This window comes from Rhinatrema bivittatum, chromosome 3, assembly GCF_901001135.1.
Source record: "Rhinatrema bivittatum chromosome 3, aRhiBiv1.1, whole genome shotgun sequence".
Taxonomy (NCBI): Eukaryota; Metazoa; Chordata; class Amphibia; order Gymnophiona; family Rhinatrematidae; genus Rhinatrema; species Rhinatrema bivittatum.
This window is the reverse complement of record NC_042617.1, coordinates 48,746,035-48,764,524: the sequence shown is the minus strand read 5'-3', so window position 1 is coordinate 48,764,524 and position 18,490 is coordinate 48,746,035. Positions and strand designations below refer to the sequence as shown.

At 40.8% G+C, this 18,490-nt stretch overlaps 1 protein-coding gene across 1 annotated transcript in view; it reads left to right on the top strand.

Annotated features, from left to right (window-relative positions):
- KCNK2 (potassium two pore domain channel subfamily K member 2) overlaps positions 1-16,898 on the top strand; it is a 260,603-nt gene extending 243,705 nt beyond the window's left edge. The window contains exon 6 of the mRNA XM_029593201.1: positions 13,842-16,898. Within this exon, the coding sequence (XP_029449061.1) occupies positions 13,842-14,159 (318 nt within the window). The 3' untranslated portion in view covers positions 14,160-16,898. The remainder of the gene's footprint in view (positions 1-13,841) is intronic.
- Positions 16,899-18,490: the final 1,592 nt, after the last annotated feature.

Genomic DNA, 18,490 nt, shown 5'->3' with positions numbered 1-18,490 from the left:
AGAGGTGGGTGTGATGAAGAAATGTCTTTTTGGCTCCCCCCCAATTCTTCTGCCTAGAGAAACCACAGATTTTCTGTGACCTTAAGCATTAGTACAAGAAAGATTATGGGGGGGGGGATGCTGGAGAGGCACACAAATGCATTGGCCTCCGGGTGCCGGAGACCCTTGGTACGCCATTGGGTGCGAGCCATATGAGGTCGCAAGCGGTGGCAAAGAGGAGTGGAGATTTGGCGTGCTGCAAGCAGTGCGCAACCTGCTCACGACCCAGAAAACCACACAGTCAGCGGGAGTGATCGAGAATGAGGTAGGAGTCGGGGCCGAGACCAGGGGGTGGAGGTGCAACCGGGGGGGAGGGGTGGCGCAAGGGAGAAGGCTCGCCTAGGGCGCCAAATCCCCTTGCACCGGCCCTGGATGGACTACAGCTTCTTCCAATGGTTTGGGACAATGCCCTCAGACAACGATAAATTGATTAAGCGAGTAATAGTGGGAACTAATGTTTTCCTGGCAACTTTAAAAAGTGCCATAGGGCAATTGCTTAAATGACACATGATGTCATTAGAATTAGCAGTATTGTACACATTTAAAAATGATGCTGTCCAATTTGATACTAAAACAAATTGTCAAATTATAATTACAATATAGTAAATCTCCCATACCAAAACAACACTGTCAGCACTCAAATAGTAATAATCTTACCTATGAAAAGACAATACTGCAAATATTATACCAGGCTCTAAAACCAAGCTTCTACAGATCCCTACAAAGAAACTACATACTTACAGAATACTTAATCTCAGTCACACCTGAAGAACACAGAAGGAGCATCTCCAAATACATTGAAATCTTCTGCTTAGTTTGCAGTAGCAGCCAAGAAAGCAAATAGAATGCTAGAGATTATTAGGAAAGGAATGGAGAACAGAGCAGAGAATATCATAATGCCTCTGTATTGCTCCATAGTGTGACCTCATCTTGAGTATTGTGTTCAGTTCTGGTCACCACATCTCAAGAAAGATATAGCAGAATTAGAAAAGGTACAGAGAAGGATGACCAAGATGATAAAAGGGATGAAACAATTCCCCTATGAAGAAGGGCTAAAGAGGTTAGGACTCTTCAGCTTGGAGAAGAGATGGTTGAGGGGAGATATGATAGGGGTCTGTAAAATAATGAGTGGAATAGAACAAGTAAACATAAATCAGTTGTTTACTCTTTCAAAAAGTACAAAGATTAGGGACACACAATGAAGTTAAAACTAATAAGAGAACATAATTTTTTTCTCAACGAATAATTAAGCTCTGGAATTCATTGCCCGAGGATGTGGTGAAAGCTATTAGTAAAAGCTGTGTTTAAAAATGGTTTGGACAAGTTCCTGGAGGAAAAGTCCATTAACAATTATTATGGTAGAGTTGCAGAAATCCACTGCTTATTTTTGGGATAAGCAGCTTGGAATCTATCTACCCCTTGGGATCCTGCCATATACTTGTGACCTGGATTGGACACTGTTGGAAACAGGATTCTAGGCTTGTTGGACCCTTGGTCTGAACTAGTATGGCAAGCCTTATGTTCTTATGTTCCAATATAGAATAAAGAGACCATATAGTATAAATAGAAATGTGCAGACACAAACTTAACAGGAAACTGCAATAATTAAGACTCTGTATGTAGTGCAACAATGGAAAAACAAACATCATCATTCCACATAAAACACTGAACAGTAAAATCAAGAAATATAAAACATCATAGCTCATGAAAAGAATAAATATTTCAAATCAGTTGATAAAAGGATAAAAAAAAATTAAAATCCCCTGCTCTCCATACCTGGGAACCTTTGATTTTCAGTCATCCTGAGATTGTCCTGGTGGGGGAGGGGACACATGTACAAACTTTCCCCTCTCTCACATACACATACTCTCCAGCATCCACACACTCACTCACACATGCTTATACACACATATGCTCTCTCTCTCTCTCATCCATATGCTGTCTTCCATACAAACACATATGCTCTCTCTCACTCACACATACACACATATATATATATATGATCTGTCTCTTACCACACACATATACTCTCGCACATGCTCTCACACACATATGCTCTCTCACATGTTTTTCTACTCTCGCACACATGTTTTCTCTCACATTCTCTCTCTGCCTCTCTCTCTAGAATGTGTAGAGAGCAGCAGCCTCCTCCTTGGACCTGGGCAGCATCTCTCAAACAGTTGCTCTTTCTCTCACACATACACATATTCTCTCAAATGCTCATACATACACACATGCTTTCCTGCTCTCCTCCTCCATGGGTCTGCACAATATCTCTCACATATAAATGCTTGTATTCTCTCTTACACATAGAAATACTCTCTCACATGCTCATACACACACACACACACACATACACACACATTCTCTCTCACACACACACACACTCTTCCTCTCCCCAGAACATACAGTCAGTCACACACACACATTTTCTCTTCTATGCTATCTCTCTCTCTCAGACACATCTTCTCTCACATGCTATTGCTCAAATACACATACACTCATACATTTATTCACTCTCTCTCTCTCCCCCCCCGCCAGAACCTGCAGGGTACAGGCTACAGTAGCCTCCTCTCTGAGGCCCTGAAGGCATTAGCAGCTTTCTCTCTTCAGCCTGCCAACCCATCAGCCTGTTCTTAAGTCCTATGCAGCTTCCTCTCTTCAGCAAAGTGGGCTTGGCTGATGCAGCAGCCTATTCTTAAATTCAGTGTGGGCCCAGGCAATGCAGTGGTATCCTGTCTTCAGCTCTGTGGACAGCCAATGCGTCAGCATCTTCTTTGGTTTGGCACGGTCTAAACCAGTAGATTCTGTCTTCATTCAGCAAGGAATAAGGGCACAAGCGGTGGGTGGGTGATTAAAATACATTTTTCAGTCTGGCCACGCTGAGATTCGAGGAACTGATCTTTAAACCCTGGGCATGGGCCCCATGTGCCCAGTGCTAATGATGCCCCTAAGCCTAGGACCCGGTTATAGGGCCAGGTCCTGTGCCAGACCCTGGCACCAGATCTTCACCTTGGAAATCATAACAAGGCCTTTGATCAGGCCCCGGCATCAATCCCAGTCTTAGGTCTCTGTGACGGGACCAAGCCTCAGAATAGGTTCCGGAGCCAGGCCTAGTCCTAGACCTCATGAACAGGACTTATTCTTATTTTGCTGGAGACCTGGGGGTTTTTTTTTTTGGGGGGGGTTGTTTTTTTTTAATGAACAAACATGAAAACACCTGAAAATGTTCAGGTATTTTTGTAGGAGGCTATTTTTGGTTCTGTGAATGAGCCAGAAATGGCCTCATTCATTGCATTTTGCACATTCATTTTAAACAAACGAACCGTATATCCTTATTCCTTTTGTCAGTTGGCCCTAGTCATGACAAACTAGAGCCAACTTTAACATTTTTTTGGTTCTTGTCAGAGTACAAAAGGCAGGGAGGCAAATTTGATTCCTGTTGGTATTATGCCTTACATTTCTCCATGTTTAACTGTAGGCACCACAATGATTTTCCTTTGCATAGTGAGAAGAAGGCAATTCCCTACTGACTTCCTGTTCTCTTCTGGAGACTGTAGTTGTCATTATTGGTATGGTGTTGGATATTTACTTCCCACAAGTATAGGACTCACTCTCTATTTGTACTCCTATTCCTAGCTAAACTGAAGTGTAGGATTGTCAGCTAGGACATATAGCTAGGTCTCCATCATGGCAACGCATGATAGTATCATGTAACCATTTTGCTGACCTAGCTATAAAATGTAATTGTAAGAGTAATGCTTAGCTCAAGTTTGCAATTCAAAAGATGTCTCAAGGTTGCAGAAAGTACCAACCACAGCAATTAACATAAGTGCACTTTTAAAAAAGTGATTCACTTTAAATCATTGCATTAATCAGTTCGTCAGTTTAGATTATAGGAGATGAGTTTAAAAATAGAACAAAATTGAAAATGTTAAACTAATGAAAGCAATTTTGAATTCCCCTCATGAATGAGAAAAGTACTTGAGATATCTTTAGATGCAAGACAATGTTGAAATATATGGCATAAAAAAACATTTTATATTATTATCTATTCAAAATGTACATTACAAATCTGTCAAATATAAATTTATCACACAGGTTTTGCAGTTTCATATGTTTAAATGCATTGTTCTCATAATTTGTAATGCTCTGCTTAAGTTGCTAAACAGTAAGTTAAAGTTTTTTCCTTTCCTAGCTCCACACATCAGGGAAAACTCAGTTCTTAATACAAAATATTTATTTAATGATAAACATTTTAACACTCACTGTGAATATCATGGAATCAAGGATAGCCTCACAGATAGCAGACCTACTACAGCTGTGATGAGAATCTATGAAAACTTAGTCCTAGGCAGACAACTACAGCTGAAGAAAAAGCTGTAACTGCTAATAGGGGCAGATTTTAAAAGGGTTACGTGCGTGATATACGCGTCTAACCCTTTTAAAAGCCTCCTGCGCACGCCGAGCCTTTTTTGCATAGACTCAGAGATGTGCGCAAGCCCTGGGAGGCGAATATGTCCCGGGGCTTGAAAAAATAGGCGGGGAGTGGGTGGGGAGGGGCGGGGCCTCCAGACACAGCAGCCATTTGCTGCTGTGCCCAGGATCGCAGGCCGGCTGTCACTGGCGCGTGCAACATACGCTTGCCCAGAGGCAGGCGCAACTTAAAAATTAAAGGTAAGGGGGGGTTTTAAGTAGGGCTGGGGGGCGGGTTAGGTAGGGGAAGGGAGGGGAAGGTGGGGGAGCGGAAGGAAAGTTCCCTCCGAGGCCGCTCCGATTTCGGATCGGCCTCGGAGGGAATGGAGGAAGGCTGTGCAGCTTGGCGTGCACCCCATTGCGCGCACTGACCCTGGATTGTAAAATCGGTCGCAGATTTTTGCACGCCGGGTTGCGCGCACAAATCTACCCCCACACATAGTTTTTAAAATCTGGCCCTTAGTGTATAACAGAGATTAGTGGTGGATGGGAAATAAAGATGAAAAGAGTGATGCTTCTAGGAGCCTGAAGAGGATATAGGAGAGCTGTTAGTTTGACAAAACCCTTTTCCCAACTGAAATCTCTACAAGAAGTAAACTCTCCTAGGCATTGCTAGGGGCAAAGGAACAGTATGAAGAAGCTAGGGAACACAGGCGCAGAGTGGGAGCAAACAGGAATAGATCCAATAGGGAGCTCAGAATCATTCAACAAATACCAATCAGGAAAAGGAGCTATACATATAGAGAGACTCTAAACTAAGCAATTTCATGAGTTGACACAAGTGACAGTGTAACAAAGAAACATATACATACACTGCAGAAGCAAAACACTCCCTACTTGGTATAAACATTATGCAAATCACAGAATTATCAAAGCATGTAATATTCTGTAACATTCAAGTATTTATATGAGACATCAGGTACACTGTCTCAGTAACAGGTCTGATTAATTTCTTCACTGTTCCTTGTTTTGCTGTCTTGATATCTTTAATGTATGTCTCTTGCTGTATGCAATGCAGGATGACATTCTCTGAATGTGAGAGTTCATCAACTGTGTGAAGTTTTGTGCAGAAATGCCAGCGCTACCATGTATCTGCTGCACTGTCCAGAGCCTGTGAGTGGGCAGATTTCTGTGTCCAATCCCGGATTCATGAGCTCAGAGGAGACTTTTTCAGCTGAGAATCCATTGTTGCACTTGGTGAGGAATTCAGGTCCAGTTAGTTTTTATTGTGTGCATCAAGTGAACTTCTGGGACATTTTTTGGCGTGGTCCGCTGGTTTTTGATCTATGGGCTCATAATGCCACTGCTTTAGTCATGTTGACTTCCTGGCACATTTGACTCTGTTGCTTACATATACCTAGAGCCTTCTGGTTTGGCTGCATATGTAGCCCAGCTCTACTTTGCTGTCAGTGCAGAACTTGACCACGTCTGGCTGAATGTCCATTTCACTCAGTATCAGATCCGCTGTCTCTATAGCCAATGCTGCTCCACATAATTCGAGATGTGGTATGGTGTGGTGAGGCTGAGGTGCTAATTTAGCCTTGCCAAGGATGAACCCTATCTGGGATTTGCCTTCTGCATCTGTCATCTTCACATGGTTTACAGTGGCTATAGCCTTCAAGGAAGCATCTGAATAAAAAACACAAATTTCTTTGTAATGAGCGGCAGTGAGAGATATAGTATACATATGTGGTATCTGGAGCTGCTCGGTATCTCCCAAGGAATCCTCCCACGTTTCGCTTTTTTGTTTCTTCTCCGGAGGCAGCAGGGTGCCCCACTCCTTTTGTCTCTGATAAATGCTCTCTCAGTAAAAACTTCCTTATATGGTGCATGGAGCCACAACACCCAGTGGATCATATAACCACATTCAGGAAACTGGCAAAGATTTCATATTTTAAGATGAAATAGCATCCTTCAGATAACAATGGTAGAAAAATAATTTTTACAAAGTTTTAGTTATTATTAGAATAACACTGTATTATAGCCTTTACATTTTTTGCACATTATTTAATTGTTTAAAGTTATGTTTAATAATTGACTGCTGCACAGCTCTACAACTTAAATCAGACATTTTCGATACCCTATTTTAGCTGATGAGTAGAAAATCTTGCAGACTACCACATTTTATTAAATTGTGGAATCCAGCCAAAGGTCTTCATGAACTGTCTATTTTACCTCCTTTCCTCTCCTTGCCATCAGTATCCTCTCTGATCTTGTAACCAGGAAGGCTTTTTCTCTCTCTACTGGGACCTTGGCTGGTTTACAGGACAGGATGACATGATTCACATATCTGCTGTTACATTAGAACTAAATGCAATTTCTATAGTCAGAAAACATCACAGTTAGTATCTTTGCAAAAAAAAAATATATAGTACAAATTTTTTGCTGTATAAAATTCACAATTTGGATTCTTATTCACTGAAGTAAATTTAGACAGCACACAAAGTTTTACGGATTTAACAAAATGTAATAACTAAAGTACAGTTGCACACAATTATTGGCAGATCATGATCCCCTTCACTCTCTGCCTAAAGTATGGATGTTTTTGATTTCTTCCATGGAAAGATTGACAAGAATGTGAAATTTTATATCAGACTGCCTCCTATGCCTCCACTTCATTCACCTCCATTTCCCTGTCATACTTCCTTCCTCTTCTAAAAACACAGAGGAGGAAACTGCCTATTTTCCCTCTTCCTCCCAACTCACTATTTGTTCCTCTGACCCTATTCCCACTCAGCTCTATCTCCCTTGCAATCGTCTCCCCCCCCCCCCATCTGTCATACCCTCATTGATCACTTGCCATTGCGCTTGTCCCCTCTTCCTTCCAACATGCTGTGATCATGCCACCCTTCAAAAATCCTTCACTGCTATTATCCCATCTCCCTCCTCCCTTTTGTACCCAGACTGCTCAAACATCCAAATGCTAAGAAAATTAGGGAAGCTAACCAAATTGGTAGTGCGGTAATAATGGGAGACTTCAATTACCCCAATATTGACTGGGTAAATGTATCATCAGGACATGCTAGAGAGATAAAGTTCCTGGATGGAATAAATGATAGCTTTATGGAGCAATTGGTTTAGGAACTGACGAGAGAGGGAGCAATTTTAGATCTAATTCTCAGTGGAGAAAAGGATTTGGAGTGAGAGGGAATGGTGATGGGGCCGCTTGGCAATAGTGATCATAATATGATCAAATTTGATTTAATGATTTAATGATTTAATGATTTTGATTTTAGCTCTCGTGCTAAACTTTCAAAAGAGAAACTTTGATAAAATGAGAAAAATAGTTAGAAAAAAACTGAAAGGAGCAGCTACAAAAGTAAAAAGTGTAAAAGAGGCATGGTCATTGTTAAAAAATATCATCCTAGAAGCACAATCCAGATGTATTCCACACATTAAGAAAGGTGGAAAGAAGGCAAAAAGATTACCGGCATGGTTAAAAGGAGAGGTGAAAGAAGCTATTTTAGCCAAAAGATCTTCATTCAAAAATTGGAAAAAGGATCCAACAGAAGAAAATAGGATAATGCATAAATGTTGGCAAGTTAAATGTAAGACATTGATTAGACAGGCTAAGAGAGAATTTGAAAAGAAGTTGGCCGTAGAGGCAAAAACTCACAGTAAAAACTTTTTAAAATATATCCGAAGCAGAAAGCCTGTGAGGGAGTCAGTTGGACCATTAGATGATCGAGGAGTTAAAGGGGCACTTAGAGAAGATAAGGCCATTGCGGAAAGATTAAATGATTTCTTTGCTTCGGTGTTTACTGGAGAAGGTTTTCATGGGTAATGATTCAGATGGACTGAACTAAATCATGGTGAACTTAGAAGATGTGGTAGACCTGATTGACAAACTTAAGAGTAGTAAATCACCTGGACCGGATGGTATACACCCCAGAGTTCTGAAGGAACTAAAAAATGAAATTTCAGACCTATTAGTAAAAATGTGTAACCTGTCATTAAAATCATCCATTTGTACCTGAAGACTGGAGGATAGCTAATGTAACCCCAATATTTAAAAAGGGCTCCAGGGGCGATCCGGGAAACTACAGACCGGTTAGCCTGACTTCAATGCCAGGAAAAATAGTGGAAAGTATTCTAAACATCAAAATCACAGAACATATAGAAAGACATGGTTTAATGTAACAAAGTCAGCATGGCTTTACCCAAGGTAAGTCTTGCCTCACAAATCTGCTTCACTTTTTTGAAGGAGTTAATAAACATGTGGATAAAGTTGAAACTGTAGATGTAGTGTACTTGGATTTTCAGAAGGCATTTGACAAAGTTCCTCATGAGAGGCTTCTAGGAAAAATAAAAAGTCATGGGATAGGTGGTGATGTCCTTTCGTGGATTACAAACTGGCTAAAAGACAGGAAACAGAGAGTCGGATTAAATGGACAATTTTCTCAGTGGAAGGGTGTGGGCAGTGGAGTGCCTCAGGGATCTGTATTGGGACCCTTACTTTTCAATATATTTATAAATGATCTGGAAAGAAATACGACAAGTGAGGTAATCAAATTTGCAGATGATACAAAATTGTTCAGAGTAGTTACATCACAAGCAGATTGTGATAAATTGCAGGAAGACCTTGTGAGGCTGGAAAATTGGGCATCAAAATGGCAGATGAAATTTAATGTGGACAATTGCAAGGTGATGCATATAGGGAAAAATAACCCATGCTATAGTTACACAATGTTAGGTTCCATATTAGGTGCTACTACCCAAGAAAGAGATCTAGGTGTCATAGTGGATAACACATTGAAATTGTCGGTTCAGTGTGCTGCGGCAGTCAAAAAAGCAAACAGAATGTTTGGAATTATTAGAAAGGGAATGGTGAATAAAACGGAAAATGTCATAATGCCTCTGTATCACTCCATGGTGAGACCGCACCTTGAATACTGTGTACAAGTCTGGTTGCCACATCTCAAAAAAGATATAATTGTGATGGAGAAGGTACAGAGAAGGGTGACCAAAATGATAAAGAGAATGGAACAGCTCCCTTATGAGGAAAGACTAAAGAGATTAGGACTTTTCAGCTTGGAGAAGAGACGGCTGAGGGGGGATATGATAGAGGTGTTTAAAATCATGAGAGGTCTAGAATGGGTAGATGTGAATCAGTTTTTTACTCTTTCTGATAATAGAAAGACTAGGGGGCACTCCATGAAATTAGCATGTGGCACATTTAAAACTAATCGGAGAAAGTTCTTTTCACTCAACGCACAATTAAACTCTGGAATTTGTTGCCAGAAGATGTGGTTAGTGCAGTTAGTATAGCTGTGTTTAAAAAAGGATTGGATAAGTTCTTGGAGGAGAAGTCCATTACCTGCTATTAATTTAAGTTGACTTAGATAATAACCACCACTATTACTAGCAATGGTAACATGGAATAGACTTAGTTTTGGGGTACTTGCCAGGTTCTTATGGTCTGGATTGGCCACTGTTGGAAACAGGATGCTGGGCTTGATGGACCCTTGGTCTGACCCAGTATGGCATGTTCTTATGTTCTTAACATTGCTGATCACCTTTGCTATCTTCTTTTTCTTTAATTTCAAGCCATTCTGGATCTTCTACAGTCTGGCTTTCACCCTCTATATTCAGCAGAAGCTGCTGTGGCCAGTGACCTCGTCATGACCAAGGCCAAGATCCTTTCCTAGATTGCTATTCTTCTTGACCTAACCATTGCTTTGACAGCACGGATCATCATCTACTCCTCAACACACTGTGCTCAGTTGGATTTCAAGACTCTTCTCTTTCTTGCTTTTCTTCTTACCTCTCCAGTCATACTTTTATTGTATTCTTTAGTGGTTCTTCCCCTACCATTAATCCATTGTCAGTAGGTATGCCTCAAGGCTTTGTCCTGGGCCCTCTTCCAGACCAGCAGTGCTCTGGTCTCCTTTTCCCATTGCTTTCAGTACCTCTTTTAAGCTGATGACTCCCAGACCTATATCTTTACATCAGAAAGTTCACAACAAATCCAGTCCCAACTTTCAGCCTACTTCTCTGACATCACTACCTGGATGTTCTGTTGCCACCTTAAACTTAGCATGGCCAAGATGGAACTCTACACCTCCCCCCCCCCCCCCCCCCCCATATACCTGCTTCCCCTCTTCCCTCTTCTGTATCTGTGAATGCCATTGTTATCCTCCCAGTTCCCTTGGTCTGACGCGTAAGTTAGCCACAGAGAATGCTGGGCTAACTTACCCGTCGAGCGCAGCTTCCATCAGCAGCTGTGTTGGAGGCGCTGAGAGCAAATAACGACTGTACCTGGCTCTCAACAGCAGTTTTGTGAGTGATGGAGAGGGTAGGAGGGGGGATGGAGGGGGATGGAGGGTTTCGCCAACCACTACTGTTATGCTGAATGGATAGGTGGAGACAGAGTCTGGGGTGGGAAAACTGTTTTGGTTTTTTTTAGAAAAGAGAATGGGTGAATGGGGTGGAAAGGAGTCCCAATCTGTCGGCCCTAAAAGCAATTTTACGATTTAGCAAAGGATGTGGGGTGGGGAGTGCAAGGTCCATGGCTCAACAGGGCCTGCAATGAAATTTTGTGGGGGAAGAAGGGGATTGGGCCATGGACCCCTGTACTTCTTTTTTTTTTTTAAATGCTGCTTACCTGGATATCTTCTAGTTATTTATTTATTGAAAAGTATTGATTTTCCACACAGAAACATAGCTTCAAGGCAGATTACATATTAAAACATACATAGCTTAATACAAAAATAATAATAGAACTTTACAAATATAGCTGTCAGTCTGATGGAGGCATTCCTGAGGTATTAACACAGTTTGACTGGTAGGAGGTTAGGATCGAAGGCCTGAAAGAAGAAGAATGTTTTAATGCCTTTTTAAAGAGTCTCTGTTTGTTGTGATATCAAGGTATGCCAATTTTGGTAATGGAAATTCGAGTAAGCTTTTATTAGCAGAGCGCAATTTTCTGACTGGTCTATAAATCCGGAGCAATGAGCTCAGCCAGGTTGACGAATCATTGTTGATCAGACTGTGAATGATAGTTATGACCTTACAATGAATCTGAAATACTATTAATAATCAATATAAAGCAGCTAAAACAGTGTATATATGTTCGTACATCTTTTTTTTAAGCGAGTATTCTAGCTGCTGTATTCTATATGATCTGCAATAGTCAAATAGTATTAGCTGGGAGGCCCAGGTATATGGAAGTGTATTAGTATAGGTTGGTGAGAGTAAGGGATTAGAAATCTTGTGGTTCTAATAAAGGGTTCAAAAATCAAAATATATTTGGATAAGCAGCAGTGCTATTTTTTCTGAGTATCTTCAAAATATATCCAGAAGTAGTGCTACTTATCTCTTGAAGATATAGGGGAAAGTAGCAAGTTTTGTGGACACACAAAGCCAAATAACGTAAAAACCTAAATAGCTATATTCAACATAGGCCTGGATTTATCAAAATGCAAACAAATTGTGCTAATACCTATGTGAGAGAGAGAGGGAGAGAGAGAGATTGAGAGCAAGCCTAGCTGTAATGCCCTCACACTAGATAGGTATTTATGTCTCTATGGGAAGCCCACCTAGTAACTCTAGGTGAGGTTTAGGTATTAGTGTCGGGGTTAATGGCCACTTTGACATTCAAAGTGAGACATACAAACAGTACAGTGCTCTCTTGTGAAGATTTGAGGAACTTCAGAGTGAGGAAACTCACCCAAAGGTGAGATTTGTGCAATGTTCTTCAACCTAGCTTGATGGACTCTCTAATATGGATAACTGGTAATCAAATGAATTAAAGTATATAGGACAGGTGTTGCTTTTGGGTTTTAGTTATTTGGTCTGTCAATATAAAATCTCTGAGGCAACACAACTTGCTTAAGAAATCTCTTGCTAAACTGAGGGAAGGAAGCTTGGCTCCAAGACAGCTACGGTAAATTTGGTGGTGTTAGTCTTGTGTAAAAGTGATGATAACATAAAGCAATTCTTGGCTTTGTATCAAGTCAAGTCAATAGCTGATGACTCTAGATTGCAGCCCTTCATACAGAAGTGAAATGAGAAGTTGTTTGTTAATCTGGACATGGAATACAGGAGGGTTTTATGTCTATTTGTCAAAAGAGTGAACTTAATGATTAGACTTCATCATTATACATATAGATTTCCTGTGCTCTTCCATAAAATAAACTCAAATTATAATCCCCTGAGTTGGAAAAACTGTGGACGCTGTCCTTTAATAAATCATTTACTATGGGTATCTTTTTGGTTAATGATTGAGCATTGAACAGTACTATGGAGAATATAAGGTAGGCCATGCTTAAAAGTATTTGCAAGTAACGGAACTTGTGTAATAGTTCTGTGTCTCTTTTGTCATATTTTACAAGGATGCACATTAGGATTGTATCTTCCATGGTTAATGGCAGTTTTAATATAGTTTATATGTGTAGTGAGGAGTCTTGTATGTTTTGAAGTCCGGTGAAATGAGACACACGGATCTGTTTATCGGGTTCTTTGGATGGAGTAAGGATGGCGAAGGGGCACACAAAGGGTCAAGCTCCTTGTGCACGCTCCTTTGGCATGCGGCGCTTCTGGTGTCCACTCTCATTTTTTATTCTCACTCTCCTTGATGATGTCAGCGGGGGGAGGTGACTCAATCTGTGGGAAACCCGCAAGCGGGGATGGTCCAAACAGCAGACGGCAGGCAGGAACGCCGAAGATGGCAGAAACACAGATCCCAGCCTCGGATGGCAACTGAGGCAATGCGCTGGTGGCAGATGTTATGTGCCTCTAGCATCCGCTCATGTCTTTTATTCTCCCACCCCTTGATGATGTCAGTGGGGGAGGTGACTCAGTCTGTGGGAAACCCACGAGTGGGGATGGTTCCAACAGCAGATGGCAGGCAGGCAAGCCGAAGATGGCAGAAATCAAAGGGCAAAGAAACTGAATCAACTTACATTCTTAGTGGTGCAATCAGATTAGGATCCTCATGATACTACTTGATGTGAGATAGGATGTGTCCATTGTATACTCGTCAATGTAGACCGGCACACATCACAAGTGTTGCAAGTGAAGTGTCAAATACATATTGTTGAGTTGCCCGATGAACTTGGAAGGGCTGTATATATACTTGGGGTTTTTTTCTTGTACCTTCTGTGGGGTTTTTTTCAATTTTTTGTTTTGCATATATTATGTTTGGTGGTCACCTTTCTAATAATTCAGAAAGAAATATTTCTGTGCTATCTGGGCAGCTTCTTTTCATCTGCCTAGAAACATATTTTTACAATCTTTTCTATTCCATAGAGGTGGTGAAGCATAATTAAATAAATAAACAGACTAAGCTATAACAGCATTTTCTTTGTGTCTGCCTTTTATTACAGGTTGGAGAGTTCAGAGCTCATGCCGCTGAGTGGACAGCAAATGTCACAGCAGAGTTCAAAGAAACCCGTCGGCGTTTGAGCGTGGAGATATACGACAAGTTTCAGCGGGCTACTTCCATTAAAAGAAAGCTTTCTGGAGAAACTGTGATGAGCCCAAGCCAAGAAATGACTCCTGGCAAGAGAACCCTTTCGGTGAACCACTTGACAAGTGAGAAGGAAATGCTCCCAGCTCTGACAAAAAGTGACAGTATCTACTTGAATGGTTTGACTCCACACTGTGCGAGTGAAGACATTTCTGTAATTGAGATCATTAAGTAGCACTGTCTTTTTGGATTCTGTTTCCTTGGGGAAGCCACTGGCCATGTGCTGGTCATTCTAGTTGGGCTGATAAGAGCAGTATTTTGAAGTGGTATACAAATTAAAAGAAAAATAAATCAAGGAAACGAGGACATAGTGTCAACACACTCCTCTTTCGAAAGACACAAAATGAATGAAATTTTCTGCTGTTGATGGAAGTAGAACCAAGCAATGTTTTAAGGCCTTTTGTTACGTGCTCAGACTGTTTTAATTTTCCTGACGTGCCATAGGACCCATAGGAATATGAGCTATACTTGTTTATATTAATAATATAGCTTTGACGGATCCCTCCACAATCCTTCAGGGTCTAATGAACTGAGCCTAAGCATGAACCACTAATGGTCAATGCCATTTTTTGTACATTACCAGGAATTTCTGATGCAGCCTTTTACCTAAGAAATTTTTGCTGGTGCCTTATCTTTTGAAGACACAAAACCTCCATTGCTGTTCTATGTTTTTTGTTGTTGTTTTTTTTTTTATTTTGGAAGACAAAGTGCATTTCATAATTAGATCTTTCATCTCACCTGAAAATGGTATTCAGTTGTGCCTGTGAACGCCAGGGTCAAGAATGCATGCCACAACTCAAAAGGATATCAAAGAACCACTCATAAACTTAGCTTTCCTGTCCCCTGAAAATATTCATGCTACTCAGGTCCAAATGACAGGGCACAGACCTGCGGCATTCTGTGGCACTTAAGGGATTGTTTTTTTGTGGAAAATTAAAAACATACCAACCCCTGCCCCCTCCCATACCAACAAAACAGAAAGAGAAAAATTGAAAAACTGAAGTAAATATCATTAAATTATTTGACAGCTTATATACAGCAAAGATTATTGCTATTAACAAAGATTTCAAACTATAGACAATGCAGTGAAAGCTATATGACATTACAGCAATATCTTATGAACATTCACTCTAAGGCTGCTGAAAGATATTGCTGTTTGGACCTGATCTGATTTAGCCAACCTCGAGCGTTGCTTTGTTTCTCATGCTGCTACTGCTGCTGGAGTGCTTTTCTGATGCCATGCAATGATCGCCCATTGCTGGGATGAGGCAGAAATGGAAGACAAGAGTTAAAGCAAACCAACATAGTGGGTGCCAGTGGTAATCTCTCGCTGTGTGGCAACCATGTTGCTGGGCCTGATTCAACTGCAGGTTTCCACCCATTCTATGTCTGAAAATGAATCAGACCCTGAGGGAACATAGCCACCCTGAAGTTTACCATGGCACACCACCGAATCTCAGGTCTATACCACGGAATTACAGAATACAGAAGCCTTTTATCATAGCAGCACACTTTCAGAGCTGGGAACTGTTGAAATAATATGCACGATGGAAAGTCTGTTTTAAATATTTTGTTTGTTTTCTGTGTAGGACTCGAGAACAATGCATGTGTTAAGACTAATAGCAAATCTGTAATGCGTTTCCCCCCTAATTTCCTGGTTGTTGAACATTATATGTATTATTTGGCTTTGTTAAATGGGCAATAATTTGTGTTATTCCATGCCCGTAGTCTCAGAAGTAGTGTTCCGGGGTCCTTCAAAATACCAAGCCACAATCAACGTCTTCTGGTACTGGCATTGTGTTGTGTCTCATGAGTCCCTCCTGTAATGTAATGCACCTGCTCTTGACACAAAGGCAACAAAACATAACTCCTAGTCATTAATTTTATTTTAGGCCTCACATAACCTGAAATATTTTTTTAAGATATCGCACATTTTCATTGCTTATTGGTGCCAAGCATACTGTTCCAGTCCCTAGATTTACATTAACATTACAGTCTTAATTTAAATTACTATCAAATGGAATACATTTCCATTTGAGTTTCAGTCTCCTTTGGCGGCGACCTGTTCAGTGAAGTGGAAACACATTGTAGTAATAATCAGCAGGAGGAGTAACAAGTATTTTAAGATAAATAAATAGAGGTATAATTTTCATACAGCAATTTTAGACAGTTTGTTTTACAGTGTCAAATCTGATTCACAGAGAGATGTCTATCTTCTCACAGTAAGTGGGATATTGAGTTTCCTCTCTTTCAAAACAAATCTGGGGGCACAAAATTGCCAACGTAGAATTAGAGCGCAGATTCAGTTGTGCCAATGTTTGGCAAATTTATGTGGGTAATCTCAGTCTGTTCGGTCTGTCTGATATCTGACTCTTTTTCAGGAAAAATATATCAATTTTACTCCTATTGATTGAGATGTGCATGAATACCTGAAGAGTCAAAATATTTGAACTATTGAATGAAAAGTTTGATTCTTCCACTGCTCTGCATGATGGGAGAATCTGCAAGTAGTCACATCTAAACCTGATCAAAGAGCTCCAAACCAGGGTGAATTTGGAGATTTATCCAAGTCAATTTGATGCCAATTCTCCAAGCCCCTCCTCCTCCTCCTCTTCCTCCTTCCCCTCTGCTCCCTTACCAAGGTCAGATGAGGTTCAAATTTAATCCAAACCCAGTTCTAGTTAAAACATGATGTTTTGCTGACATTGTAATATTACCTTGCTTTTGAAATATGTCATAGAACTGTAAAAGGGTTAGTAACTTTTTTTAAAAACAGCAGGTCTGTCGATGTTCCAGAGAAGTTTTTTAAAAAGAAAATAAAATGGTGTTACTTATAGAATCAAATTATTAAATGCACTAATATAAAGTTAACTTTCATAAAATGCAACAAACACCTTTGTTACATGCCATTAAACCTTATACTTTGAGTGGTCTTATTTTTACATGTCATTACTGTTACTGTTAAAGGCGATAGGTTTTTAATATTTCGTTTAACTGTAAGAACAGGTCTGGTACTTGGATTTTAGTACTGGTTTGATCTTTCTGGCTGGTTTTCATTCCCAATGCGGTCTCCACTCCAATACACATAAAAGTTTCTGGGACTTCAGGGAAACTAAAGGACTCATGCACAAGGAGGTATACATTTTGGACTGGCGAGATTTATTCTTTGTCCTGAAGAAGGTTTCATAAGTTGGCAAGCAATAATGAGATGTATGACATAATAAATGTTAACATGTAATTAGTTGGAATGTCCGGTGATGAGCTATTTTTTTTTTTTTTATCAAGGGGTTGTCCCCTCTATCAATTTCTTGTCAAGGAGCTTTCAGCAGCTCTGCTCCATTTAGTGAGATGCGCTTTGTTACAGAGAGCCCTCTCCAGCACATTACTAGAAATAGCCAAAGTCTTTGTGAGGACAGTTTTCAAAGTGATCTTAGGTGCCTGGCCAATGAGGTAGGCCCCTAGATCCCTGAGAATGAACACTGCACTGGCAGCATTGCTAGATACAGCTGCTGTTAAAGTAGGTGTTCCCGGCAGCATGTTTGAGTTGGGAAGCCAAGTGCATGCATACAATTGAATTGCCAATTAAATGTGCACCATTTCTTCCCTGGAATCCCAGCTGCCCTCTCCCACTCCCACTCCCACCCCCACCCCCACTGAACTACCTTGCAAAGTCGCTCTGAGAGTACCCCGTTTTTAAAACTGAGACTAAAGTTATAAAAGAAGTAGCTTGACTAGTGTTTTTGCTTTTTTTACAACGCTGTTCAGTTTTTGCTTTTTTACAATGCTGTTCCCACCTATCACAGTCAGTGTATATTTCCACAGAGGAGGGAGATAAAGGGGCTAATTTTCAGAAGAGGTTTTATGCACAAAAATGGCTTTTGGAAAATTACCCCGGAGGTTGTACGCATAAAAGTACGTGCGGAAGCAGAGGCAGAACTGGGGCAGGGGAATTATTTATGTGCACACTTTCAATTTTCTAAAGTCTGCGCATAAATGTTCACCTGCAGGTGTAAATGTGCCTGCCTGCGTAGTGCTAAAGAACATTGTGGTCCCTCTAATTTTCAAAGCGGACTTCAGCCCTACATGTGCTGTTATCAGATTGGATCCGAAAAGAGAGGGGATAGTGATGTAAATCGCTTTGGTATCTTTGCTAAAAAGCAATAATAAACAGACACAGATACACAAGAGAAAAGCCAAAGTGGTCATGCAGCAGGTTAGTCTGATGTCTTGCAGCGTTTTTGCTCTCTCTGTGTGGGAGATACATGACAGTGGTTTGACCTGCCATGAATACAGAACCAGCAGGTGCATTGTATGGTTGGACTTACTGGATTCATTTTTCTCCTTGATAGTCAACTGGTGCCCAACTCTCCAAGGATTTTTCCGACAGATTTACGCTGGTATAAATCCTTCCTGAAGTCTAAGGGGCTCAGAACGGGAGATTTCTGCTCCCACTTGTACGAAAAGGGGTACGGTTGTGACCCGGGCCCCTTTGACTTTGCATGTGTG